The following is a 25,996-nucleotide window of genomic DNA, read 5'->3' as shown; positions in this document are numbered from 1 at the left end:
GAGCAAGCTCTGCACTGGTGGTGCCCCGATCCCGCAGCTGAATCAACTTTAGGAGACGGTCCTGGCGCTTGCTGGACTTTCTCGGGCGCCCTGACGCCATCTTCACAACAATTGAACCATCTTCTTGAAGTTCTTGATGATCCGATAAATGGTTGATTAAGGTGCAATCTTACTAGCAGCAAAATCCTTGCCTGTGAAGCCCTTTTTGTGCAAAGCAATGATGACGGCACGTGTTTCCTTGCAGGTAACCATGGTTAACAGAGGAAGAACAATGATTTCAAACACCACCCTCCTTTTAAAGCTTCCAGTCTGTTATTCTAACTCAATCAGCATGACAGAGTGATTGCCAGCCTTGTCCTCGTCAACACTCTGACCTGTGTTAACGAGAGAATCACTGACATGATGGCAGCTGGTCCTTTTGTGGCTGGGCTGAAATGCAGTGGAAATTTATTTTTGGGATTAAGTTCATTTTCATTGCAAAGAGGGACTTTGCAATTAATTGCAATTCATCTGATCACTCTTCATGACATTCTGGAGTATATGGAAATTGCCATCATCAAAACTGAGGCAGCAGACTTTGTGAAAATTAGTATTTGTGTCATTCTCAAAACTTTTGACTACGGCTGTACATTTGAGGAATGTGCTTCCGAAATTCAACCAACCATCTCCTGTGTTACGAGGGGCCAGCAGACACTAGACCATTGTAACTCTCCCTTCCGGGACAGCCACGCATAACTCCAACACCATCATTAAGTTCTGACTACACGATGGTGTTGGGCCTGATCACAGACAGCGACGAGTCAGCCTACATGAAAGAGGGTAGAGCCCTGAAAGTGGTGCCAAGGAGCTAATCATGGACTACAGGAAGAAGGGGGGAGCACGCCCCATTGACATTGACAGGGCTGCAGTGGAGAGGGTGAAAAGCTTCAAGTTCCTAGGCGTGCACATCACAGAGGACCTGACATGGACCAATCACACCGACAAAGTGGTGAAGAGGGCACAACAGCGCCTCTTCAACCTCAGGCGACTGAAGAAATTCGTTATGGACCCTCAGATCCTCAAGAAGTGCTACAGCTGCACCATCGAGAGCATCTTGACTGGCTGCATCACCGCCTGGGATGGCAACTGCACTGCTCTCAACCACAAGGCTCTACAGAGGGTGGTGTGGACGGCCCAACATATCACTGGGGGCGAGCTCCCTGCCCTTCAAGACATCTACACCAGGCGGTGCTTGAGGAAGGCCCGGAAGGTTATCACCCGAGCCACGGACTGTTCAGAAAGCAGTATTGGAGCATCAGGTCCCAGAATAACAGGCTCTAAGACAGCTTCTACCACCAGGCCATCAGACTGTTGAACAGCTAACCCTAGCCATCTCCCTGCACAGACCTACACCTTGTGACTATTACACCCATGAGACTATCTGCACCTTAGAGACTATTTGCACTGACTCTCCAGACATCCAACCCTTAAACACATGCACAGACACACACAAGCACAGCCACACACAAGTACACACATGCACTCCCACAGTCAACACTGCTGCTCTAGTATTACTAAACTGCATGACAAAGACACTTTATATATTAGTGAATACAGTCATACTTGACACAACACATTCATTACCTATAGGGGAGAGTGGGGTAAGTTGAGTCATTTTTTACATTTAGCATCACTCAGTCAAGGGAAATATAGTATTCTTTCTAACAAAGATATCTACATATATTTCAGGATGTTGTGTATCCCTGGAAATAATCAGAATTCATATAAACATTACAGCTTTAAAAACATAGCTTGTTAAAGCAAAGTGGTATTTTGGCACAAGTTGAGCTGCGGGCAAATTTCTGTACTGAATGAAATATTACCACTACCTCTTTAAAACCATGTCTATCTTTATTTCTCAAACACAATTCAATACAATCACTTTTGATCGGCTTAATACCTTTGTACTTTCTTTTAACACTTAACATAGCGCAGGCCCTGTTGTTACCTCATATCCCAGTGATAATGCCTTGCATTTTGCCTGGGAAGAAAACACTTCAATTGGCTCAACTTACCCATGGCCATTGGCTCAACTTACCCTAAGGCAAACATTTTGAATATATTAGCCCACACAGCTACAAGGATGCACTTTCATGCTAGGTTTAGGACCTCATAGTGAAGCTTATAGAGATCCCAACTGATGTATAGAACAATCTTAAAATTATCTACTTAGGTTTAGATACAAGCATCATGAAACCGCTAATGCATTAAATTAATTTGACTTAGTGAAAATCTGTTTCCGCCCCCCCCCCCCCACCTAACTTGCTTACCACTTTTCCATGTGGTTTCTTCCTTCACAGAGTCCATGAAATGATGACCCCTTCCTAAATATTTGGTCAAATGATTCATTTCGTGTATGGTTTCCCAGAGACAATGGTGGCTCAACTTACCCCTTCAGCTCAACTTACCCCACTCTCCCCTACAGTATATCCTATTGTGTACATATCTTACTATTACCATGCATACTACTTCTATTACTGGTTATTTTTGATACGACTCTTATTATTGACTTTGATTATTGAACTGCAATGTTGTGGGAGCTAGCACAAGCATTTCACTGCACCTTTTATACCTTCTGTAAACTGTGTAGGTGATGAATAAAATCCAATTTTATTTTGATTTAAGGAGCTTCTCAATTCTACTAATTCTATCCTTGGTTGGCAGTTGCACACACTATTTATAAACTTCAGGTCAGTCTTAATTTGAGCACAGTATTGGTGTGCGGCACGATGCCATCAGCTTGCTGTGCTGTGCCAAAGCTCTGTTGTGAGATAATATTTATTGCTTCTGTCACTCGATCAGTACCAACCCCGAGAGTGAGAAATGCTCCAAGTCTGCAGACTGCAGTCTACCTTCCTGCAGTTTTACAGAAACCACTTTATCTGGGTTAGGGCAGAGCTACAGTATCCCCACATAACCAAGTATAGTAGCTTTCACTAGGGCTGTGAGAAACAAAGGGTGAACGTGATTTGGGGAGGGATAGGAAGGGGCAGGAATGGGGTTTGTGCTTGACAATAGATGGACAGAGACTGGTCCTTGGGAAGCTTCTTTAGGTGAACCACTTTGGAGCTAATCCAATTATGGGCTAACGGAGATGTTCTAGTGAAAGCAGATACAAGGGGGAATTTAACAGAAGCTTTCAGAAGCCAAAGCAGGCTAGCTAGCTAGACAAAACGTTTGGACTTACAACCCCAGACACTGCATAAAGTGGTAGTCAGGAGAGTATAGACCACACAAACACTACATAAGCGTGTTTGGGTCTGAGAAAAGCTCTATAGTAAATACATGACTAGCATAAGATACATTTCTGTTAATTAATGTGCAATTACTTCACAATAAATATATGTGTGGGGTTAAGAAAAGTGAACTAAAACATACCTTAGAAAAGCCACAACAATGTGTAGACAGTAGCCCATTATAGCACACACCTGATGCTGCCAAGCTCATTAGCACTCCCTAACAAGCACACCTGAAACTGGTCAATGCCTAATAAGAGGGGAAAATAGAACTCTATCCAAAGCAGCCAACCAATTAGACACAGTAACGCTGCTATCTTTCTTTGGTGTGGAGTCGTCTTATCAAAGGGCTTTGTGAATGATAATGAAGTGTCAAAGCCAAAGGAAGAGAGTAAGATGTCTTGCCTGAGCTAGCCTCTACAATATGCTCCTTATTGGTAGATGCAGACTGCTAGTTAGTGAATTCTCTCCTCTATATTGAGAACCTTGTAGGTCAGGACTTGATTTGACATGGTACAGCTTACATTTTAAATGTAAATCATATTTTGAAGGTACTGTTGGCATAGCAAGGTGGATGGATTTGCCCCTCGGTGAAACAAATTGATTATTTCTATCAAACACCACTTCTCTGTCATCAGATATAGTGCAACAACCAAGGTGTGAGAACCAAAACATTTCCTTTGTTTAGGCTTCTAACTTCGACCATTCAGTTAATGTGCTGTAAAAAAAACCTGCACTAATATCCTGAAAAGTAGGTTGTCAGTGGCACACCATTTTCAGTCAAACAAATAGCCGTCAACAAGATAGTAATCAACTTCCCTAGATTGTCACTACAAAAGTGACTATACCTAATTAATAATGCGTAATAGTAGAATAGACAGTGTGCAGTAGCTACATTACTACTGTTTGTGCTGTACTGTGAAGCAGAAGAGACAACGGATCTGGTCACCATGTGATAGAGACGCACACAAGTCAATAGAGCTCAATTTCCGTAACATCTCCTCATGTGCAAGACTGGCATTACTACTAAAGATACATTAGAGAAAAATCACATTAATTAATTCCTGATTGTGCCTATACATAAAGGCACCTTGGCATCTCTCTACTTGTTGCCGGACGTCTAGACGTTTTCATATTAGACAAGAATTGATAAACAAGATGGAAATGGATTTCTTGGAACCCGAAAGAGCTGCACTTTCGCTCAGTTGCAGATAAATAAACATTGATCTGCCCTGCTCAGCAAGATGTCCAGACCCAGACATGCCTATTTGCTTGGCTGGGTCTGTGAGGACTTTAAGAGTGCAGTTGAAGCAGATTCCCCCAGATTACTTACCAGATGGGGCAGAAAGGGCCACAAAGCAACATCCAGGCCCATCTGGCCCCAAAACGGCCAATTGCAACCAATAGAAGCCAAACTCAGGTATACAATGACAGGGGAAACACAGTAGCAATATGCTTTTTTACTAAAACAAAAATAATAATATTTAATGCAAGTGTTGCATTTCTGCTACTATTAATCCTTCTGGAGACATATGAAGAAGGTTCTGAAGGAGTCCATCTGGCACACAGTGCAGCTAGCATTGCTAACATACCGAATCTTGTCCTTAGTGTTCCCTAATGAAAATGAAGTAATTTCCTCTAAACAGTCCATTGATTTCTTCTGGGAGGAGCATTTTGTGATATGATGAAAAGGATACTAAATATGATTCAGAATGAATTGAATACTAATTGGGCTGGACAAGAGAATAAACCAATGACCGTATATTTGAATGGACAAAGCCATTGATTACGTGACACCATTCATTCCTATGTGAAGACTCAATAGCGCATTAGTGGATACTCACACTGCTCTCCAGGCAGGTCTGCCAGTTTTGACTATCAGAAGTGACTTTTCATAGCAGGTTAGGATAACTTATGCAGCAGGTTAAGATAATTAACGTGGTAGCTTAGGAGAATTAGGTTAAGGTTAGGAAAAGGGTTAGGCTTAGCTAAAATGCAAAAATTGTCCACCGATGCGACTCAAACATATCTAGCTATGACCAGGCCTGCCATGAGAAGTCTTGGTTTTCCTCTAATGCGATTCTGCGCATTTGAAGCCAAAGAAGTTGGTTAAGATAACATCTCATGTGGGCTACTATATGAGCTAAACCAGGAAGTGACGTTGCAGGCTAGCTCAGTGCTGCCTCCTCTCATTGAATACCTCAAGTTGAAGGCCAAACTGGTTACTGCAGGCTGCCATTAGCTACTAATAACTTATTCTAAAATCAAATCAAATGTTATTTGTCACATACACGTGTTTAGCAGATGTTATTGCGGGTGTAGCGAAATGCTTTTGCTTCTAGCTCCGACAGTGCAGTAATAGCTAACAAGTAATATCTAACAATTTCACAACATATACCCTCTATATTCCTCTGTAGCTCAGCTGGTAGAGCACGGCGCTTGTAACGCCAGGGTAGTGGGTTCGATCCCCGGGACCACCCATATGTAAAAATGTATGCACACATGACTGTAAGTCGCTTTGGATAAAAGCGTCTGCTAAATGGCATATTATTTATATTATTATTAATATCTAACAATTTCACAACATATACCTAATACACACAAATCTAGTAAGGAATGGGATTTAAGAATATATACATATGGACAAGCAATGACAGAGCGTCATGGACTAAGATACAGAAGAATATTATAGAATAGAATGCAGTATATACATATGAGATGAGTAGTGCAAGATATGTAAACATTCTGTGTGTGATTTTAAAATAATTGGTTCAAGGACATACATCTGGTGTAATAGAAGCAATTATTGGTACCATGACTGTCTTTAAATTTGTATATATTTTTAACAAAGATTGACCATGAAGATTGCCTTCTTCCCATTCACTGTAATGGGGGATCCTGTTTTCTGCAAACTGCCTGCTGTACTGTGGTCGGCCTTGAACTTTGTGGCTTCAATGAGATGGGGAAGTCCTTCTCCCCTGGAATAAACGCTGAATGTTTAATTGATAATAGGACATTGATTTGTTGTTCAATCCTTTTTGCTAAATTCCAACATTAAGGACTGTGTAATTACTGTTAACATCATTTCAAACATCAATACTCTGCAGGCTGCAGAGCATCTCCAACCAAAGACTTTGTACATTTTGGAAGATTTAAAGAGCCCAACTCATGCACCTGTGTCAACTGTCATAAAGCACTGTGGCATTTTTATTTTTTATTTTAAGAAAAGGTCTAATAAAACCCTTCACCTCACCCCCAGAACGTACCCTCCAAATATACAGTACAGTACCCCCTCTCCAGTAGCCCATTGATTATACACATATCATTGTTATGCATAAAAAGGACAACTTTATACAGGTAACTGCCAAAATAATGGAAATACCTGAGTAAATAAGGGATACGAAACATATTGAAAGCAGGTGCTTCTACACAGGTGTGGTTCCTGAGTTAATTAAAGGTAGACTCAGCGATATGATGTAGATGCACAAAGTAAACAGCATAGTGAGTACATTTCTGCAACAACTAAGAGCGTTGAAGTGTGAGGCTCAACTTCTCCGCTGTTTTAGTCCCGCGGCTATTACGTTGTGAACAACATGAAGCGAATCCATGCACATGCGCAGATACTGTGTGTGACCAAAGTCCTGCATCTCTCTCATCTCAATATCTGCGGTACTGCTCGTGGCAACGTCATTTCTGAGTCTAACTTTAAGCAATTAACATCCCATCATGCTTAGGGTCATGAATAAAAATGCTGGGCAGGCCATTATTTTGGCTGCCATGCCCTGAATGGTTTGATGAGCATGAAAACGATGTAAACCATATGCCATGGCCGTCTCAGTCACCAGATCTCAACCCAATTTAACACTTAGGGAGCAGCGCCTGAGACAGCGTTTTCCACCACCATCAACAAAACACCAAATTATTGAATTATGTCGCATCCCCCCAATAGAGTTCCAGGCACTTGTAGAATCTATGCCAAGGTGCATTGAAGCTGTTCTGGCTCGTGGTGGCCCTACGCCCTATTAAGAAACTATGTTGGCGTTTCCTTTATTTTGGCAGTTCCTTGTATATGCCACAGAGAAAAATAGGCTGAAATAATAATGAATTCTTACATGATTGTGGAAGTAACATATACGTTTTTGTGTGAGGGGACTTTGCCCATTCAATATAAATGAAAAGTAAAACATTGTCAGTTGCACGTCTGATTGGACACCTAACTTTTTCACTGTGTCATTCCAATACTGTGACCATTTTTGAAAAGCTGTATACAAGTATCGACAATCACTTGACTGAATCAATTGGTGAAATCTAAGGTGTATCATTGAGAGGTGAAACCTCATTCTGAATGACCGACATGATCGGACAAATGATCAATGGGGCAGAGTTTTCATCATCATTATTTATGCCTGGATAGAGGTATGGATAGAGTCTCTCAGTGAAGGTGCAGACGGTGAAAGAATAGATATGAGACCTGGCCTCCACATCATAAAAGGAGACCTCCCCCTCCTCATAATCCACAAACACCCCCACCTTCTGAGGCTCCTCTGTCAGAGAGAGGGGGACACTGGGCCCAGCATGAGCCATGTACTCATCCCCATTCATCAGCCCCACAGTCCAGTATCCATTCACAGGACTGGGGCATACATTCCCCTTCCTGTTGATGGACTCTCTGGCCACTCCCAAAGCCCACCTAGACTTCCCCTCCACCTGCACCTCAAAGTAAAATCTCCCAGAGGAGAAGCCTTCGTTTCCTAGTACACAGGGTACAGGATCAAACCTCTTTGGGTTGTCAAGGAAGAGCTTTTGTCTGTGTCCTAGCTTCACCTGTTTCCCATCCTCAGACAGGATGAGTTTGGGATTTGCCGTATCAGGGTCCAGAGTCACATCCACAGCTGACCGCTGCATTCTCTCCAGCTCAGTCTCACATAACTTCTCCATCTCTTCAGAAAGTGTCTCCTCCAGTTGAGACACAGCTCTCCTAAGGGTCCCGACCCACAAACCCGTGTGAACCCTGATCTCAGACCAGTCCTTGGTGCGTAGAAGGGTGCAGAGCGATGGGGAGCTCTGGAGGAGGTGGAGATGGTCCTTGGTGTTTGACAGCTTCTGCAGCTCAGTGCGTCGCCTTTGTAGTGCAGTGATTTCCTGCTCCAGCTCTTTGATGAGCCCTTCGGCATGCCTCTCTGCTGCTTGCTGTTTCTCCTCAATCACCTCAATGAACTCAGCCTGGCTTTTCTCAATAGCGCACACCAGAGTAGTGAAGACCTGCATGCTATCTTCAATCTCTCTCTCTGCGCCCCTCTTCCTGAGTGCTATTGAGAGTTCGATCTGCTTCACCTTCCTCATTCTCTCCTTGATCATCTTCTGCACTTTGCCCTTAGTTTTCCCCAGCAGACTCTTCCTCACTCCACTCTCTTCCTCTATGGGGACCGTCTTGTGGAACTTGTGGTCTGTCTCAGTGCAGAACTGACACACACAGGTCTGGTCGCTCCTACAGAACAACTCCAGGGGTCGTTGATGCTTCTCACACACCCTGTCATCCAGGTTCTCCACAGGGTCAATTAGCTTGTGTTTCTTGAAGGAAGCAACTCTCTGATGAGGCTCCAGGTGAGTCTCACAGTAAGAGGCCAGACACACCAGGCACGACTTCAAGGCCATGAGCTTCCTCCCAGTGCAGACATCACAGGCCACTTCTCCAGGCTCGGCAGGGCACTGTTCGAGTGTGCTGTCAGCTGGAGTTAGCTTCCGGACGTGGGCGGCCATTTCAGAAATAAAAGTATTGACACTGAGATCTGGTCTCCGTTCAAAAGCTTTTTTACACATTGGACACTTGCATAGGCCCGTAGTGTTCCAGTACACTCCGATACAGGCCATGCAGAAGTTGTGTCCACATGGGATGGAGACTGGATCAGTGAACACATCTAGACAGATAGAGCACTGGAACTGCTCTTCAGACAGGAGACTGTTGGAGGAAGCCATAGCTGGAAAGAGGCCAAAAAAACATGTTATTATTTTCATGTGTCAATAAATATCAGCCAGTGGAGGCTCCTCAGAGGAGGAAGGGGAGGACCATCCTCCTCAGTGAATTTCATAAAAAATAAAAATAGTGAAACATTTTAAAAAGAAGTTATCCTTTTTAACTATAGTAAATATATTCACGTCACAAAATAATTGACTAAACACACTGTTTTGCAATGAAGGTCTACAGTAGCCTCAAAAGCACTCTGTATGGTAGCACCATGGTGAAGTCGGAGAACAGCTAGCTTCCGTCCACTTCTGGGTACATTGACTTCAATACAAAACCTAGGAGACTCATGGTTCTCACCCCCTTCCATAGACCTATCAGAGCTCTTGCAGCATGAACTGACATGTTGTCCCCCAATCAAAAGATCAGAGAATGTATCTAGTACTGAAAGCATGAGCTACAGCTAGCTAGCACTGCAGTGCATAACATGTGGTGAGTAGTTGACTCGAACAGAGAGAAAGACAATAGTTGAACAGTTTTGAACAAATTAATTTATTCAAAAATGAAGGAGAAGCAAGGAAGACAGAGATCACAATATTCCATCATTTTTTTCCACTTTCACTTACTTAGCTAGCTAATGCAGCTAGCTAGTTTAGCCTACTCAAACACCCGGCTCAAACAGAGGGATGCTATGCTGGGTAGTTGGATATGACTATCTAACACTGGAACTCTTCCAAGTTAAGGTAAACTTTTGGTTTTAATAATTTATTGCCACTGGGGCCCGCCGGTGTAACTACTAAACTGCTTACTGACTGTACACTGTACTGCATGATTGTAGCGGGTTTACTAATGCGTTAGTTCTATTAGCTATGTTGACTATGACGTTACTTTAGCTAATATGGTGACAATGATGTAGGCTGTGTGTAGCGGTTAGCGGTTATGATATGCAGTGGTGTAAAGTACTTAAGTAAAAATATTTTTACTTTTACTTCACTACATTCCTAAACAAAATGATGTACTTTTTACTCCATACATTTTCCCTGACACCCAAAAGTACTCATTACATTTTGAATGCTTAGCAGGACAGGAACTTGGTCTAATTAACACACTTGGTTATCCCTACTGCCTCTGATCTGTTGGACTCACTAAACACATGCTTCATTTGTAAATTGTCAGAGTGTTGGAGTGTGCCCCTGGCTATCTGTAAATAAATAACAAACTAGACAATGTCGTCGTCTGCTTTGCTTAATATAAGGAATTTCAAATTACTTATACTTGTACTTTTTATACTTAAGTATATTTTAAACCAAATACTTTTAGTCAAGTAGTATTTTACTGGGTGACTTTAGTCATTTTCTATGATGGTATCTTTACTTTTACTCTAGTATGACAATTGGGTACTTTTTCCACCACAGATGATATGGAGGTTTGTCTTGGAAAGGTCACAGACAGCTGATGTGTTGTGCATTGAAGTCCACACGGGAAGGGAAAAGGTGAGGAGGAGAGCGTGTAGATGCGAGAAGTAATACAACAAGCTATTAGTATGTGGCTGCTATGAAAGTGAACTGTGTTTACGTGTGATCAGGGGTGTATTCATTCTGCCAATTCTGTTGAAAAACGTTTCTTAACCGGAAGCAAACTGAACGAAAACGGGGATAAACATACCTGAATTTGTCCAATAGAAACTCTCGTTTGCAACTGTTGGACTAATAATTACACCCTAGATCTGCTAGATGCAGGCAAGAGTGTGCAACGCGGTATTGAATGTGTCACTGTCTGTCAAATATTTCTCTCGACCTGTGTGCACCTAACTTACGTTGTAAACTTTCATTCATTCATAGGCTGGGTATCGGGAAAATTCGAGTATCATGTGGTAGCCTAAACCTATCAATGTTACATTGAACTGGGTGAATGGAATATGGATGACAGTCATCCAATATGCTGTTATAGAAATAAGGCCATGCTCATAAATATATATATATATATAAAAATATATATATCCTCCCTAATCTTAAACGGCGCCGACTGCCACTAATATCAGCCCATGTAGTAACATCAAACTATACTTTTCTAACCATTCTTTAACATATCATATCATGAGAGTCAAACGCAGACAGTATAATAATTAGGGCTGTCATTTCTTTAGTGTCTAATCTTGTCCAGGCAAAGCTCTTTCTTTTTCTACTCACCTCAGTGTGCAGTATGTTGTTGACTCTGTTCGTTCGCCTCTTCAGATCAGAAAAAATGGATATACAGTGACTGGGGATTTGGTACAGCTATGTGGAAATACTCTAAGTATGAAGGATTGATCCTGTTGAAAAGATAAAATCAGCTTTTCACCTAAGTTTCACTTCAGCAAAATGACGTTATAAACCCCTCCCTTCCCCCTCGTGTTTACTATATGACTAACTTCTGCTCTTAAAGGAATACTGCTTTAAATAAGGTGTTACATGTTTTTGACTATTACCAAGTCAATTTAGTCAATGTGTAAGTAAAATGTTACTACACAGATGCCAACTGATAAGGTTTCAGTGTTCAAGAGTGTTGTATAAACGTATTGTCAATGTGCCAACATTGTAACTGTAGCTGCTTCTAGGCAAGATCGAACACTCAAATGATATGAGACTCAAAAGCTACTGCTAATGCTCATGTTCTGTGTTAGAAAAAGTCCCCTGCCCATAGAAACAGACAGTAGATTTTGGAAGGTACATATACAGTTCTTGACATGGACTATCCCTTGACTGACACTCTCCTGGGTGAGAAATGGTGCACAGTGTGTAATTTAGTAATGTTTAATGGACAAGCCCTCTCCTGTTTTCTCTCTGACTGGTGTTGGAACACTGCCAGGATAGAAGAGGAGGTAGGATGTCCTAAGAGAGAGAGCACACGAGAGAGAGAGAGAGAGAGAGAGAGAGAGAGAGAGCACACGAGAGAGAGAGAGAGAGAGAGAGAGCACGAGAGAGAGAGCACGAGAGAGAGAGAGAGAGAGAGAGAGAGAAAGAATACCCACTTCCAGGCATTGGTCCTTCACACATACATTACAAATAAGACCGTAGACCAAACCTAACATTTACTTCAGCTCCTAGAAGAAGATGGCAAACAAGACAAAGTATACACTAAGCGCCTTCTCTGCATTTCGAGATGGGAGCGAAAAACCTTGCAGGAGGGCAAGATTCGACTGAAGTCAGCACATGCCAGTTTTATAAATCAGCTGGCCTGGAAGTAAAACGAGACTTAAGAGATGAAATGAGGTGGACGGTATAAATGATGCATCAGGGGGAGCACACAAATGGGATAGAAGCAGAGCTGCAGTTTCTTTACTAGCTCCCATTTTGAGAGGGTGGATACCGTGTATACATTCACAGGTGCCTCGAGATGCCATCTTGCTAGGAGGCCCACTGCATTTTCACTATGGGCTTTCGGCTTCCACAGCGGTCATGTGATTAGAATTCAACAGCCTATTTAACCTGCCATTGTGGGGTATGTGGGTTGCCTTTGACTCAAGCACGATGCGCTAACAGCATAGATCCTGTCTAAAAGAGAATTTGATTGGAGGCATTGGTAACATATCGCATGCCTATAGGCTACATCCTTATCATATAAAGATGACAGCTTACTACATGGTAGTATGTAGTAAGGCATTGTCTAGGTTAGATGATGATCTACTAGTCTACTACACATTAGCAGCTCGTTTCAATGATGACCCCCAAAAGCTACCCAGGGTCAAATGAGTGGCTTTGTGTGGCTGTTACAGTATCCATTTAATTAATGGTTGATGACAATCCCAACAGGCAAGGCGCAGTTAGGCTACTGTAAATGTATTTTGACTCAAGGCATATTTTGGGGTATTCAATCACTGAGATTTGTACACAGATTTCCTAGCTTTATTCCAATTTCAGCATGTAGGCCTACTACACAACAAAGCTGGCTCTTCATAGCTTAGGGCTACAAACAAATTAAGCAGTTAAGGTGCAGAGCAATTTTATGCCATTAAGGTGCAGAGCAATTTTATGCCATTAAGGTGCAGAGCAATTTCATGCCATTACAATCGCTTATTAGGCCTGTACAATGTATCAGATTTTAACTAAAGCCTCAGCAGTGAAGTCCCTGGGTGCTGGACGCCCTCATAACTACACTGATCAATTTGAATGACTCAGAGACAATGACTTGCTTGCACGTTAGTCTAATACATTTGGCAATATACTTTTTCGGTTGATATTGTTGTCATGCATTTCTCCTGATACAGTGCTGCTTAGTATTGAAGTGCGTGTGTGTGTTGGCCCACCGGACTATACAGGCCATGCATGACTGCAACGTCAATTAGTGAAAGTACCGAAGCCGCACGGGAGCTGTCCATCTGGCAAAGGTGCTGAAATGGAAAAGGATCGCCGGGGGGGTGGGGTGGTGGTTTACTAAAGGTTTGGCACAAAGTTGGCAAATAGGCCTACTATGCATGTGAATGATTGTATGGACGTTAAGCAGGGGGTGGGTTTGCCTAAATATTGTTTCCCTATGCAGATAAGAGCTGTGGTAGTGCTGATTCACACTAGGCTACTCCTGCTCAACCCTTTTTTATCTGCAAAAAACGCATCAATGAAGAACAATGGCTACAAGTCTAACTTCACACCCCAAATAGCTATGCATGATATGTTTACGCCAACCTATAGCACTACATTCAGGGCCACATAATATTAATCATGCTTGTCTAGCCCCTATGCTGAGTTCCATATCCAAGTGGCTTGGTATACTTACACATAAGCGTGGTAAATAAACGCCCATCCCCGCGGTCTTTCAAGTGCATTATATAGAAAATTCTGTAGTTTCCTATAGCTGGGGTTTTTCTTCGGCGTTCTCCCACCTCTTACTGCACTGGATCTCCGTCTGCATAGGATACTGGTCCGCTTTGTGCTTTCCGATCCCGCAATCAGCTGCGCCCCGTCCCTGCTTGATTCTGGAGCCCCGGGGTCCAATCCTACAAAGCCGACTTTGTGCTTCTTCTCTCCGGCTTGAGTTGGGTAAACCCCACCGTTAACATTTTTCTGCACCATTCTAAAGTCGAGGTGACTCAAACGGAGAGTTTTCAATCTCGTTGCGGGGAGGCATCACTGGTGAGGGTTGTGTGTGCTCGTAAGTGCAGTCAGTGTCCCTCAGGAATAGCAATTGCAATGTTCATGCGATTGCGAATCTGCAATGTGTAGCATATACTGTATAGGCTTCTCTCTTAGCTCCTTCCGGCCATCTGACAAGCCTGGATAGGGGGCAATGCGCTTTAAATATGTTACAATCTATACACGTAGGCCTAAGCAAAATTATGTTAAAAAATATACTGAACAAAAATAAACGCAACACAGTGTGTTGGTCCCATGTTTCATGAGCTGAAATAAAAGATCCCCGAAATTTTCCATACACACAAAAAGCTTATTTCTCTCAAATTGTGTGCACAAATTTGTTTACATCCCTGTTAGTTAGCATTTCTCCTGCCAAGATAATCCATCCACCGTTCATATTTTTGTTCAGTATAAAATGGTGATGTCAAATAGGCTGGCAAGCAAAACGTATCTACAGTAGCCTAATACCAATACCATTCATGTTTAAATTACAATACCATAATGGTTCATTCTCATTAGAGAGATGGCAAATGGATGGTTTAGGATGACCTTAGAACTTGCTAAATTAAAGTCTAAGTTGTAAACAAGATTCCTGTATGCAAGTGCAGAGGCCCCAGTTAACTATTAATACAGTACAATCTAAAATGAACTTCTCCATCCAAGATTCACTCCAATATCCCTCTTTGCCATCACTCAAGTATTGCTCCTCAGTCCTCACTCCCTTCAAGTTATGACAAGGGAGAGCATAGCCTCAGGCTTTCATTATATCTTGCACACAGATAATACAATATTTATAACCTATGAGTCCAGTCTTCCTTAGTCAAGATAATGGACACTTAAACCTAATCATCCTGTATGTTGCATCCATATCATGTTCACGGTTAGGATTGGGCGTAAAGGATACATGCTACAGCAATAAGGCTCCCTCCCTGAATATCTTATTAAGTTAAGGCTTGGAGGGCCCCCGTAAGGAAGACTGGAAGCCCTCTAGAGACAGGGCTAATGGTAGAGGTGGTGATAGGGGCAGTTGGACAGAGCACTTAGACTTTCCTCAGATAGAAAATGGCTGTGTGATGCTGTAAAATCAATGTACAAAGCAACCCAACATGGCATCTGTGTTTCCATTTCACTTCATTCAAGACATGAGGGCTGACATGATTGATCCAAAACAGAATCTTACACATAGGCAAGAGTGAAGATGTGATGGTGTCTGTGTTTCTCTCTCTCTCTCTCTGTGTGTGTGTGTGTTTTTCCATCATCATCATCATCACCAGGGTGAGAACACAGAGTAAGAATTGGAACACAAGCAACCACAACCACCATGGTGCACCCACTACAAAACTCCACCTAACCCTGGCCTGTAAACCAATGATGGACCTTTACTCACACAACTGGTTTAAATGCAGTAAGTGGTGGACTCCATGATTATGGAGCCTGAAGGTGTTCTTGGGAGGGTCCCCTGAGAAAAAAGTCAGCTTAACAGAAATGTGGGTCACAATTTGGGGTAACACTTCTTTTTACAGTATCAATGTATTTACCTGGTATTAAGAACATGTGTGTGTACCTCAATACTTACTCCTTAGAATTCAACAATGTTTTGTGAATAGCATTTTATTTTACTAGCTTGTTAAAGTTCAATTTACAAATGGTACTTTTAGAAAGAAATATTCAAAAACGTATTTGTACAATTATTTTCAGGCAACATAAAATTGCAAATAAAGTATGTACAGCGATGAGAAATTAAAACATGTAAATGTTACCAGTGACGTCTTTTTCCCTGTACATACCGACATACAGGATTCATAAGCTAATGACTGACATTGGAGTAAAGCAAGATGGACAAACTCTTATTAATACTGTAATCTGTCCAAGAGTAAAGACAGCTGCACAGATTGCTTTACAAGGCTTTACATTTCTATCAATGGGCGAACTGGTAAGAGTGCAACAATTTATCAATTGATCACTTAATGACAGCTATGCCAACATCAGAGGCTGTAAAGAGAATTTAAACCGAGCTGTGTTCATCAGGGCATGCAACGGACAACGTTTTAAAAAAATGTTTTGCAACAGAAAACAAAAGTAAGTGTTTCTAATTGGCCAAGTCCAGGTAGTCCCTTCCTGTTTTACTCAGCCAAATGAACATGACCCTCCTCAACTGGGACCTGACAAGAGCTTCTAAATAAATAACAAGGGCTGAGCGACTAGTCAGAGTGCAGCATCTCGACACAGATCCAAACCAAGCTGAAACGAAAGTGGAGTCATTTTAACGGTCAACAACAACGTCAGTGTGGATATACTCGACCCCAAAATCCGTCCCTGTCCAAATGTACAATATGAATACCCAAAAAAGTTTAAAAGTTTTACATACTATATTATCTTGATAAAAATAATCACATTTAAATTATAGCATTAACTCTGCTGCCAAAGGCATAGATATAGACCATATCCTATTTTCTCTGACAGACATTGGTTACAGTAAGTATGTACAAGAAATATAACATCTTCAATAAAATAATGCTACTGTTTATCAAGAGATAACTTCACTGATCCCTCTGTTGTTGTCATTCTCGGACGGTTTACAGTACTTTGTGCTAAAACTTCAGAGTGATTGGATGAATCCTTGTGCTATTTTAAATATCGAAACATTAAGATCAATCGCAAAGAAGTCACCGCAAAACATCGGTTTTGTGAGTTGGCTGGGTCAACAGGAGGCAATCTCACACTATTAATATTATCGAATATATATTAATACTTTAAAAGGCTTTAAAAATTCCAACCTGTTGACTCGGGATGGAGATTGGCAAACACAAATGGCTCTGAGATTAGATAAAGTTAGCTCACCTTCCTATTTCTCTTTAACAACACTCCCTGCATTTTAACACTTGTCGACAGATCAAACTCCAGAGGAAATGACAAAGACAAAATCAAAACATAAAAAAATAGATAAGGAGTTCTTTAAAAAAAAAAACATGGCATGCCATTGGTCCATTAAATACTGCATGATGCGTAGGCTGGAATGCTTTCAATTCTTGAATACCTGATATTATTGAGTAATACAATAAATAACTATGCTTCATAGCGCAGTAATACAGTACTCACACTAGCCTACAGTAATTGCACATTCGCCGCATGCAAGGGGGGCTAAGGCAAAGGGCAGCCCATACCATCCATCCATCTTTCCATCCATCCCTCACCTCCATCACTTAATTTAACCCTTCTCTCCTCCTTGATGCAGTGTCTCCTGTTCCTAACTGCAATACCAGACACGCTGTCTGACGGAGATACCACACACTGGCGTTGCAGTCCAAGGCAAAGTGAATAAAGAAGAAGAATGTCTGCTACAGGTGGTTTTGCGTTAATCCAGTTAATAATAGCCTGGTGTGAGCATTGTCGTGGTGGTGGACATCTATTTGTTAGGCCATGTCTTGTCTGATGTCACCATCCCCACACTCCTCTCTAGGTTCCCAACAACGGGTAACCAGGTCAGTGGCGGGTTGCCAGGTCAGTGACAGCAGTCTCATGTCACAGAGGGGTTAGTTTGGGGGGAGAGGGGTACTATACAGGACACCACGGACCCTGATGTGTCTGTGATGGAATGTTCCATTTGGGGCAAGGGGGGGGACCCACACAAGGGATTGGCCTTATGTCTATTACTCCTGGTTGGGGGAGCAGAGCAGAGTGCTCCCTGTTCTCTCTCCTCCCCCATTCTACCTTACCCATTGATCTCTAGTCACCGAGGCTTCAGTTTATCGCTAATTCCTCTACTAGGAATAAAGACACAGCACCCCTTTCTCTTATAGATCTCCGTCTTGGGGTGGCAGACATAACTTGAAGAGCCTGCGGGAAGGAGGAAAAATAAGAAATGATTTTAAGATATGGTCTTAAAATAAAATACATTAATAAAAATATCTGGTCTTAGTGTAGCCTGCTTCCAGATCTGTTTGTGCTGTCGAATCCGACAGCACAAACAGATCTGGAACCTGGTTAGTACTTTCAAACTACTTTGTAAATAAGAGTGAACTGATTCCTATTATCTGTACCTTGGGGCTGCGGGTGGCATCTGGTCCATCACTTTGAGGTTTTTAGCCGAGATCTCTACCCTGGTGCCCTATCAGAGAGGGTTAGATAATGTTTACATATTTAGACTGAGGACAAGTGCCCACTAATGTACCCAAATTATCTATCTGCTCAGACAGTGTTCCTAAAGTTGTATTTCTACTTAATGCCTTTAGGTTAAGAGCGACCCACACTTATTGGTGAGAAACTACTATGTGCAAACTAAATGTACCTGTTCCACTGCATCGTTGTCCTGATGTATGTAGTTAATGTTTTAGAATTGAGTTCAAAACCAAGGTTAAAAGTAAAGTATAGTTTGTCACTACAGTACTGCTTCGTAAGGCTATGGTATACAGTAGGTGGAAGTTGCCTCCTTTCATATTCAGTTTACATTAAAGATTAGCAAGGGGACAGAGAGAGATCTGGGTTGTCATTATTAGGCACCAAACGGAAGAAAACGGACTGAAACAGGGAGGGACTATAAGAAAACATGTTCTATAAGAAACATGTTCGGTTTCCATTGCAAAACATTTTGTTACGGTTTGCCCTAATGAATACGACCCAGGTCCGAGATCTGTTGCTAAAGGTGTAAAGCGGTGAAGGGTGTGGTTAGAGCACCTGTTTGCGCATGATGTCCATGGTCTGCATGATGCAGCGGGGCATGAGGCCGTGGTTCCGCGCCAGGATCATAGCCTGCTCCAGGGTCACGCTCAGGGTGCACCTACTCAATACAAAGGTCAGAGGTTAGGAGGTCAAAGGTGATTTGACTGTGTTATGAGAGTACAGTGTTATGTAAAGGCTGCTGTGTGGTGGCTAATAGGAGAAAGGGTTGAAAATACACCGTTTTAAAGTGGGTAAGGCATACATTGCATTATGCATGTCTAAGCACTACACCTGACATAGCAATACATAGATATTCATGAGTGTTTGCTCAAGCTGACACAAACTGTCAGCACTATTGCATCACTTTCAAGGTCATACGACTGACCTTTGCATGCCGGTGGCACACATTGTAATGTGGCAGGCACCCAGGCGGTTGCACAGCTCCGAGGACACACACAGCAAGCTGACGCCCGACGGGTGGCCCGCTACGTTGGGACGCACGTTCAGGTACGTGTGCATCAGGCGACACAGGTCGTCCAGGGTGTTGAGGGGTCGTAGGAGCTGGGAGGGGGGAGAAGGGGGACAAGACAGGGGTTTAGGGGTTAACATCTTAAAGGTGAACTCCAACTTTCCTTTCCGGTCAAAAGTACTGCCCCTGAGCTTGTTTGTAAACAGAGAGTCATTTTGATTTCTGTTTACCTGGTCTATCTTCATAGCCGTGGTGTTAGAGTCAGTGGGTAGATTTGACTTCTCCAGGTAAAAAGCCCTGTTAGAACACAATGGGTTATCATTCAATATGAACGCTATTGACCAATTAATTGACATGTTGATATTCTATTTACTCTATTTAGCATAGGAATAAACTGTGTGGGTATTACAATACAGTGGTGGGTAGTTCAATACAGTGGTGGGTAGTTCAATACATACTACTATATATCAGGTGTGTAGGTGTCTACCTGGGTTTTCAGTAGTAGGCTTTGACTATGTAAGTGGGTAGTATAATGGATATGACTGTGTATAAAGTGTGTAAATTGCTACCTGAGTTTTCGGTAGTAGGCTTTAACCCTCTCCAGTGAGATGGCGTTGGTGCGCTGCTGGAACTCTTCCATGGACACACAGTCCTGTTGGGACACTCCCTCTGGCCTCTCCAGGGCTGACCCAGGGACAGAGATAACACATTAACAATACAGTACACACACACACAAACCTGCTGAGCACAGGTCATAGAATGTATGTGGGACAATTAACTACACTGTGACCTACACATTGCTAATACTTATCTTAAAAGTGACAGCTCTACTAACGTCTGTCTCTGACAAGTGAATCTGTATTTAATTCAACAACTGTATTCCATAGAAGCAGCCTGTAGGTGGCGGTAACAGCCAGTTTATTCCTATTTCTCTGGGTCTCTGACTGCAGTACAGTGTTATATTACATCACAGGCTTCTTCTTTGAAGCGGCCACTTAACAATGTGAGCCTCCCTACAGGGTTATTGTCCCAATTGGCACATGTGTATGGAAAATGAATGGTTCCCTAGCATAATTCCAGCCATTTATACTGACCCAGTGCAGGTCGAAAGGGCGTTGCAGTGAAAGAATAGAGAGGGAGTGGCTAGATAGGCCCAGGTTATACTTCACAGTCCGTTATTCAAATGGTAGTTATGACAATGTAAATGGTAATTATATAACAAATACTCTAGAATTAGTATTTTGTTTGTGAAACTCTATAGTCACTTTCACGCTGGCATTTTCACTAGAACATTTAGCAGCTAATCAGTTAAGAGAAAGGGATTAAGAGATACTGATTCAATGCCCTCTGTTGATGTACTGTTGATTATTATAGATATGGGCCACATCCCAAATAGCCCCCTATTCCCTATACAGTAGATTACTTTTGTGCACTAAATAGGGGGGCATTTGGGACGTTGCCATGATCATAGTGTAGACAGAGGTTGGCATGACTTCTCCAGGCTGTTACAGGATGTTACAGGTGAATATATGAAGAAATTGTTCTATACATCTCGTTTCTACTGTATCTGCAACACTGTGTGCATAGTCAAGATTATAGCAAATTGATAGCCTCTGCATTGTGAAGATCTGTGTATTTGTGAACCTGCAACATATTTCCGGAACATTTCCTTAGTGCATTTCAAATTCAATCCAATGCCATTTGATTTGACTTGACTCAATTCAATTCAATTCAATTCAATTCAATTCAATTCAGCAAACTGTGATTCAATTAGGATTTGATGACAATTGACTGGACTCAAATTAATTCAGCTAATTTTGATTCAATGATGATTCGATGACGATTCGACAATTAAATTAAGCCAACTTTGATTTGGTGATGATTTGACTTGACTCGACTCAATTGAGTCGAGTCAAGTCTAACTCTAACTTTGCGTGGAGGAGGTAGACTAGAGGGCTGTTCTGTTCCTACTCACCCCTGGTGAAGAGCACAGTGTGCAGTTTGAGGCTGCCCCCGTTCTGCAAGCGCGTGGGGAGCTCACTGAAGTGGCAGCTGTCCAGATACAGGGTGACCTTTAGGGCCTGCCGGCTGCCCTCCACGTGGTAACACACCGGCGTGTCTGGGGAACACAACATACACACACACCACTGCTTAGTTTGGGTTAATGTTAGAAGAGTTCATAGAGTTCTGTGCCTGTATTTATTAATCGTATAAGAGTCAGTGCTGATCAGTTTGGCCCTTTAGCTCATAATATAATCAGATTATTATGGACAGGGAGGACCTGATCCTAGATCAGCACTTCTACTCTGAGATGCTTGATAAATACGGTCCCTGGTTGCCTTTCCCTTCACTTAGGCATGAGGTGACAGTACACACTGGAGCACTGTGACTGTTTACTTAGAGATAATAGCGATCAGAATGTTGCATTTATCATGTTACACAAATACAACATTAGTATTCAGTGTTCTATATTCTGCAACATCCACCGATCCATTACATATTTAATTTGATGGGTTTGTAGTTATCAGACATAGGCATAATTGGTATGGATTCTTGCTTCAGTGGCCCGCCAACACCATCCAAAGCTATGGGGGAAACCCTAGGAACAACACAACCCCTGTGAGGTCAGCGGACCGCCTTCTGAAGACCATCCACCCATAATCCTTTTGGATTGAGTGTGATGTTTTAGACTAACCCTTCACCCAACCTTTCATCTCCATAATGCTTACACATGGCTCTAATGAAACTATAGTACAGGGGGACTTGCTGAACGGGCATTTTTCAAATCAATACCGTCAGACGAGCTTGCAGCCACGAACAGACTGTCTGCCTAAGCAACGGCCGTTGCACTGCTCTACACTAGTTAGCTAGGCCGCGCCATCCTGCTGAAGTGGGCATGTTTTCCAAAAAGCAATTTCAGAGTAAAAAGGTTTTTAAAGGAGGGAGGAAGGTGTGTGTGTGTGTGTGTGTGTGTGTGTATACACTGATATGCTTACTGCTTAGCAGTAACCTAGAATAGTACATCCCCGTTTTATCCATGGCTTTCTCCCCCAAAATGCAAAATGCATCTGATGTGCTTGCTTAAAGCAGCAATCTCAGCTCACCATATTGCGGGTCGTGAAAAGGAACAGACTGGTCTTTCAGCGAAGCTGGGTTTCACAGAGGTGTTTCATTGAAATGAAGCTGCAATTCTATGACAGGGGGAAAACTCTGGGTCTACAGTAACAAAGCCCTTTGTTGTGGTTGACATCCAAGGTGTGTGTCGAACCACCACACGTAAACACCACTTACAACTCCCTCGACTGGCCACCGTTGCTAAGAAAATATGTGGTTGCTATGGGAAAGGGTCTACTTACTTGCGACCAGGCATTCATCCTCCAGCTGGCGGAAGAACACAGTGACTTTGTCCAGGTCCAACAGGGCCGCCTTGGTATCCTCCAGCATCGTCCTCTCCTCCTTCTACACAGTAGAGAGAAGACAAAGCTCAGCTAACAGGCCAGGGAGCGTATTCACAAAGAGTCTCAGATTAGGAGTGTTGATCTAGAATCAGTTTTTCCTTTTAGATTATAATGAATAAGATTATATGGACAGTGGGGACCTGATCCTAGATCAGCACTCTGAGACTCTTGGTGACTATGAGCCCAGGGCTCACTGTTTTAGCTTAGCAGTCAATGGAGACAGCGGAGTGTGGAAAGAGGCCTCAGATAGTCAATGGCACCCTTCTTTCTGGATCAGCACAGTACAGAGCCATTATACACTGCTCAAAAAAATTAAGGGAACACTAAAATAACACATCCTAGATCTGAATGAATGAAATAATCTTATTAAATACTTTTTTTCTTTACATAGTTGAATGTGCTGACAACAAAATCACACAAAAATGATAAATGGAAATCAAATGTATCAACCCATGGAGGTCTGGATTTGGAGTCACACTCAAAATTAAAGTGGAAAACCACACTACAGGCTGATCCAACTTTGATGTAATGTCCTTAAAACAAGTCAAAATTAGGCTCAGTAGTGTGTGTGGCCTCCACATGCCTGTATGACCTCCCTACAACACCTGGGCATGCTCCTGGTGAGATGGCGGATGGTCTCCTGAGGGATCTCCTCCCAGACCTGGACTAAAGCATCTGCCAACTCCTGGACAGTCTGTGGTGCAACGTGGCGTTGGTGGATGGAGCGAGACATGATGTCCCAGATGTGCTCAATTGGATTCAGGTCTGGGGAACGGGCGGGCCAGTCCATAGCATCAATGCCTTCCTTTTGCAGGAACTGCTGACACACTCCAGCCACATGAGGTCTAGCATTGTCTTGCATTAGGAGGAACCCAGGGCCAACCGCACCAGCATATGGTCTCACAAGGGGTCTGAGGATCTCATCTCGGTACCTAATGGCAGTCAGGCTACCTATGGCCCCCCAAAGAAATGCCACCCCACACCATGACTGACCCACCGCCAAACCGGTCATGCTGGAGGATGTTGCAGGCAGCAGAACGTTCTCCACGGCGTCTCCAGACTCTGTCACGTCTGTCACATGTGCTCAGCGTGAACCTGCTTTCATCTGTGAAGAGAACAGGGCGCCAGTGGCGAATTTGCCAATCTTGGTGTTCTCTGGCAAATGCCAAACGTCCTGCATGGTGTTGGGCTGTAAGCACAACCCCCACCTGTGGACGTCGGGCCCTCATACCACCCTCATGGAGTCTGTTTCTGACCGTTTGAGCAGACACATGCACATTTGTGGCCTGCTGGAGGTCATTTTGCAGGGCTCTGGCAGTGCTCCTCCTGATCCTCCTTGCACAAAGGCGGAGGTAGCAGTCCTGCTGCTGGGTTGTTGCCCTCTTACGGCCTCCTCCACGTCTCCTGATGTACTGGCCTGTCTCCTGGTAGCGCCTCCATGCTCTGGACACTACGCTGACAGACACAGCAAACCTTCTTGCCACAGCTCGCATTGATGTTCCATCCTGGATGAGCTGCACTACCTGAGCCACTTGTGTGGGTTGTAGACTCCATGTCATGCTACCACTAGAGTGAAAGCACCACCAGCATTCAAAAGTGACCAAAACATCAGCCAGGAAGCATAGGAACTGAGAAGTGGTCTGTGGTCACCACCTGCAGAACCCCTTCTTTATTGGAGGTGTCTTGCTAATTGCCTATAATTTCCACCTGTTGTCTATTCCATTTGCACAACAGCATGTGAAATTTATTGTCAATCAGTGTTGCTTCCTAAGTGGACAGTTTGATTTCACAGAAGTGTGATTGACTTGGAGTTACATTGTGTTGTTTAAGTGTTCCCTTTATTTTTTTGAGCAGTGCAATTACACTACTCTATTGATGGTTCCTAGATGGCTTGACATTTCTACTTGGTGCTCCTATGCTGATGATACTTTGCTGTATTGGTGTTTTGAATTGTGTTTTTAATGTGTATTTACCGTTTTTACTGGAGATGCCTAGCCAGCTATTCTTTGAAAAATTAGTATTTTGACCTCAATGGAGTAATAAAAAGGTCAAATAAAAATGAAATGGTTTCATATTATTGATTAAACTTAATCAAGCGCAACTCAACTATGTGACCCAAGTCTGCTGATTGTCGAAAGGCAAATAAATCACGTCAGTATAGGTTTAAAGTCTTTGTTTAAGCAGCAGGGCTCTACAACCCTGTTCCTTGTAGGTCATCACTCCAACCCCAGTTTCAGCTTATCAACCAGCTAATCATTTGAACCAGGTGCGCTAGATTAGGGTTGAAGCGAAAACCTACAAGACGGTAGCTCTCCAGGAACAGGGTTGGAGAGCCCTGCATTACAGTAGCCGGGACATTTTTGCCGCAGTACAGTCTCTTACCACATGGGGCGCCAGTGAGGACTGGAAGTTGAGCAGCACGCCGATGGCGGCCGCCTGTTCCAGCCACTTGCGGCTCGTCTCCTTGCTGTCCTCCTCGTACTCGCCGGCGTTGTTGAAGCGTGCACGCAGCGCCGCCAGGAGCTGCTCGGCCAGCGTGCACACGGCTCCCGCCGCGCTCTGGCAGAAGATCACGTCCCGCCGCAGCTGCAGAGCCGTGTCTGGGGTGGAGGGGAGGGGGAAATAAGATAAGCATTTTATTTTTCACAGAAATTTGCTTTACTAACTTCTTACAGGACATTTACAAAATCAGCAACCTACAAACCATATACAGGGAATTCTCCAAGTGATTAGAGGGATGGAGTAGAGGAGAATAATGGAAAGAGGTGAGAGAGAGGTCAGTGGAAGAGCGGTAAGAGGAAGGGAGTAATTGAAAAAGAAAATTAGTGATAGAGGAGGGAAGGGTAAAAGAAAGAGGGAAAGAGAGAGCATGAGACGGGCAGTTGACAACCGTTCTTACTATCAACACAACTGACAGAAATACTGCCTTTGCCTGGCCCCTCAGAGAATGAGAGAATCAATCAGTCATCTAATCAACCTGAATAACACCAAGTCCTTTCTAACCTTCCACCTCAGAGTGGTGTGTAAACTCTAATCTAACATAGCCAGGGAGTTTACAATCTGCT

At 43.0% G+C, this 25,996-nt stretch overlaps 3 protein-coding genes across 3 annotated transcripts in view; all 3 read right to left on the bottom strand.

Annotated features, from left to right (window-relative positions):
* Window positions 1-14,285, bottom strand: part of LOC311147656 (potassium voltage-gated channel subfamily KQT member 2-like) — a gene marked incomplete at its 5' end in the record, with an annotated part of 45,008 nt that extends 30,723 nt beyond the window's left edge. The window contains one exon of the mRNA XM_084184394.1: window positions 13,990-14,285. Coding sequence (XP_084040520.1) covers window positions 13,990-14,285 — 296 coding nt within the window. The remainder of the gene's footprint in view (window positions 1-13,989) is intronic.
* On the bottom strand, window positions 6,217-11,579 carry LOC311147657 (E3 ubiquitin-protein ligase TRIM21-like). The gene is made up of 2 exons (XM_084184395.1): window positions 11,427-11,579; window positions 6,217-9,253 (listed from the first exon to the last, which is right to left on the bottom strand). The coding sequence occupies exon 2, from the start codon at window positions 9,249-9,251 to the stop codon at window positions 7,584-7,586; it is 1,668 nt and encodes a 555-aa protein (XP_084040521.1). The 5' UTR covers window positions 9,252-9,253; window positions 11,427-11,579; the 3' UTR covers window positions 6,217-7,583.
* Window positions 14,286-15,950: 1,665 nt separating the features above from the next.
* LOC311147993 (phosphatidylinositol 3,4,5-trisphosphate-dependent Rac exchanger 1 protein-like) overlaps window positions 15,951-25,996 on the bottom strand; it is a 115,490-nt gene continuing 105,444 nt past the window's right edge. Inside the window, exons 32-40 of the mRNA XM_084184865.1 lie at window positions 25,314-25,531; window positions 22,830-22,932; window positions 21,449-21,592; window positions 20,043-20,157; window positions 19,704-19,770; window positions 19,390-19,565; window positions 19,020-19,122; window positions 18,386-18,453; window positions 15,951-18,182 (exon numbers count right to left, since the gene is read on the bottom strand). Of these exons, the coding sequence (XP_084040991.1) occupies window positions 18,140-18,182; window positions 18,386-18,453; window positions 19,020-19,122; window positions 19,390-19,565; window positions 19,704-19,770; window positions 20,043-20,157; window positions 21,449-21,592; window positions 22,830-22,932; window positions 25,314-25,531 (1,037 nt within the window). The 3' untranslated portion in view covers window positions 15,951-18,139. The remainder of the gene's footprint in view (window positions 18,183-18,385; window positions 18,454-19,019; window positions 19,123-19,389; window positions 19,566-19,703; window positions 19,771-20,042; window positions 20,158-21,448; window positions 21,593-22,829; window positions 22,933-25,313; window positions 25,532-25,996) is intronic.

The sequence above is a fragment of the Coregonus lavaretus genome (assembly GCF_964263955.1).
Source record: "Coregonus lavaretus genome assembly, chromosome: 20".
Taxonomy (NCBI): domain Eukaryota; kingdom Metazoa; phylum Chordata; class Actinopteri; order Salmoniformes; family Salmonidae; genus Coregonus; species Coregonus lavaretus.
This window is presented reverse-complemented; position numbering and strand designations above follow the sequence as displayed.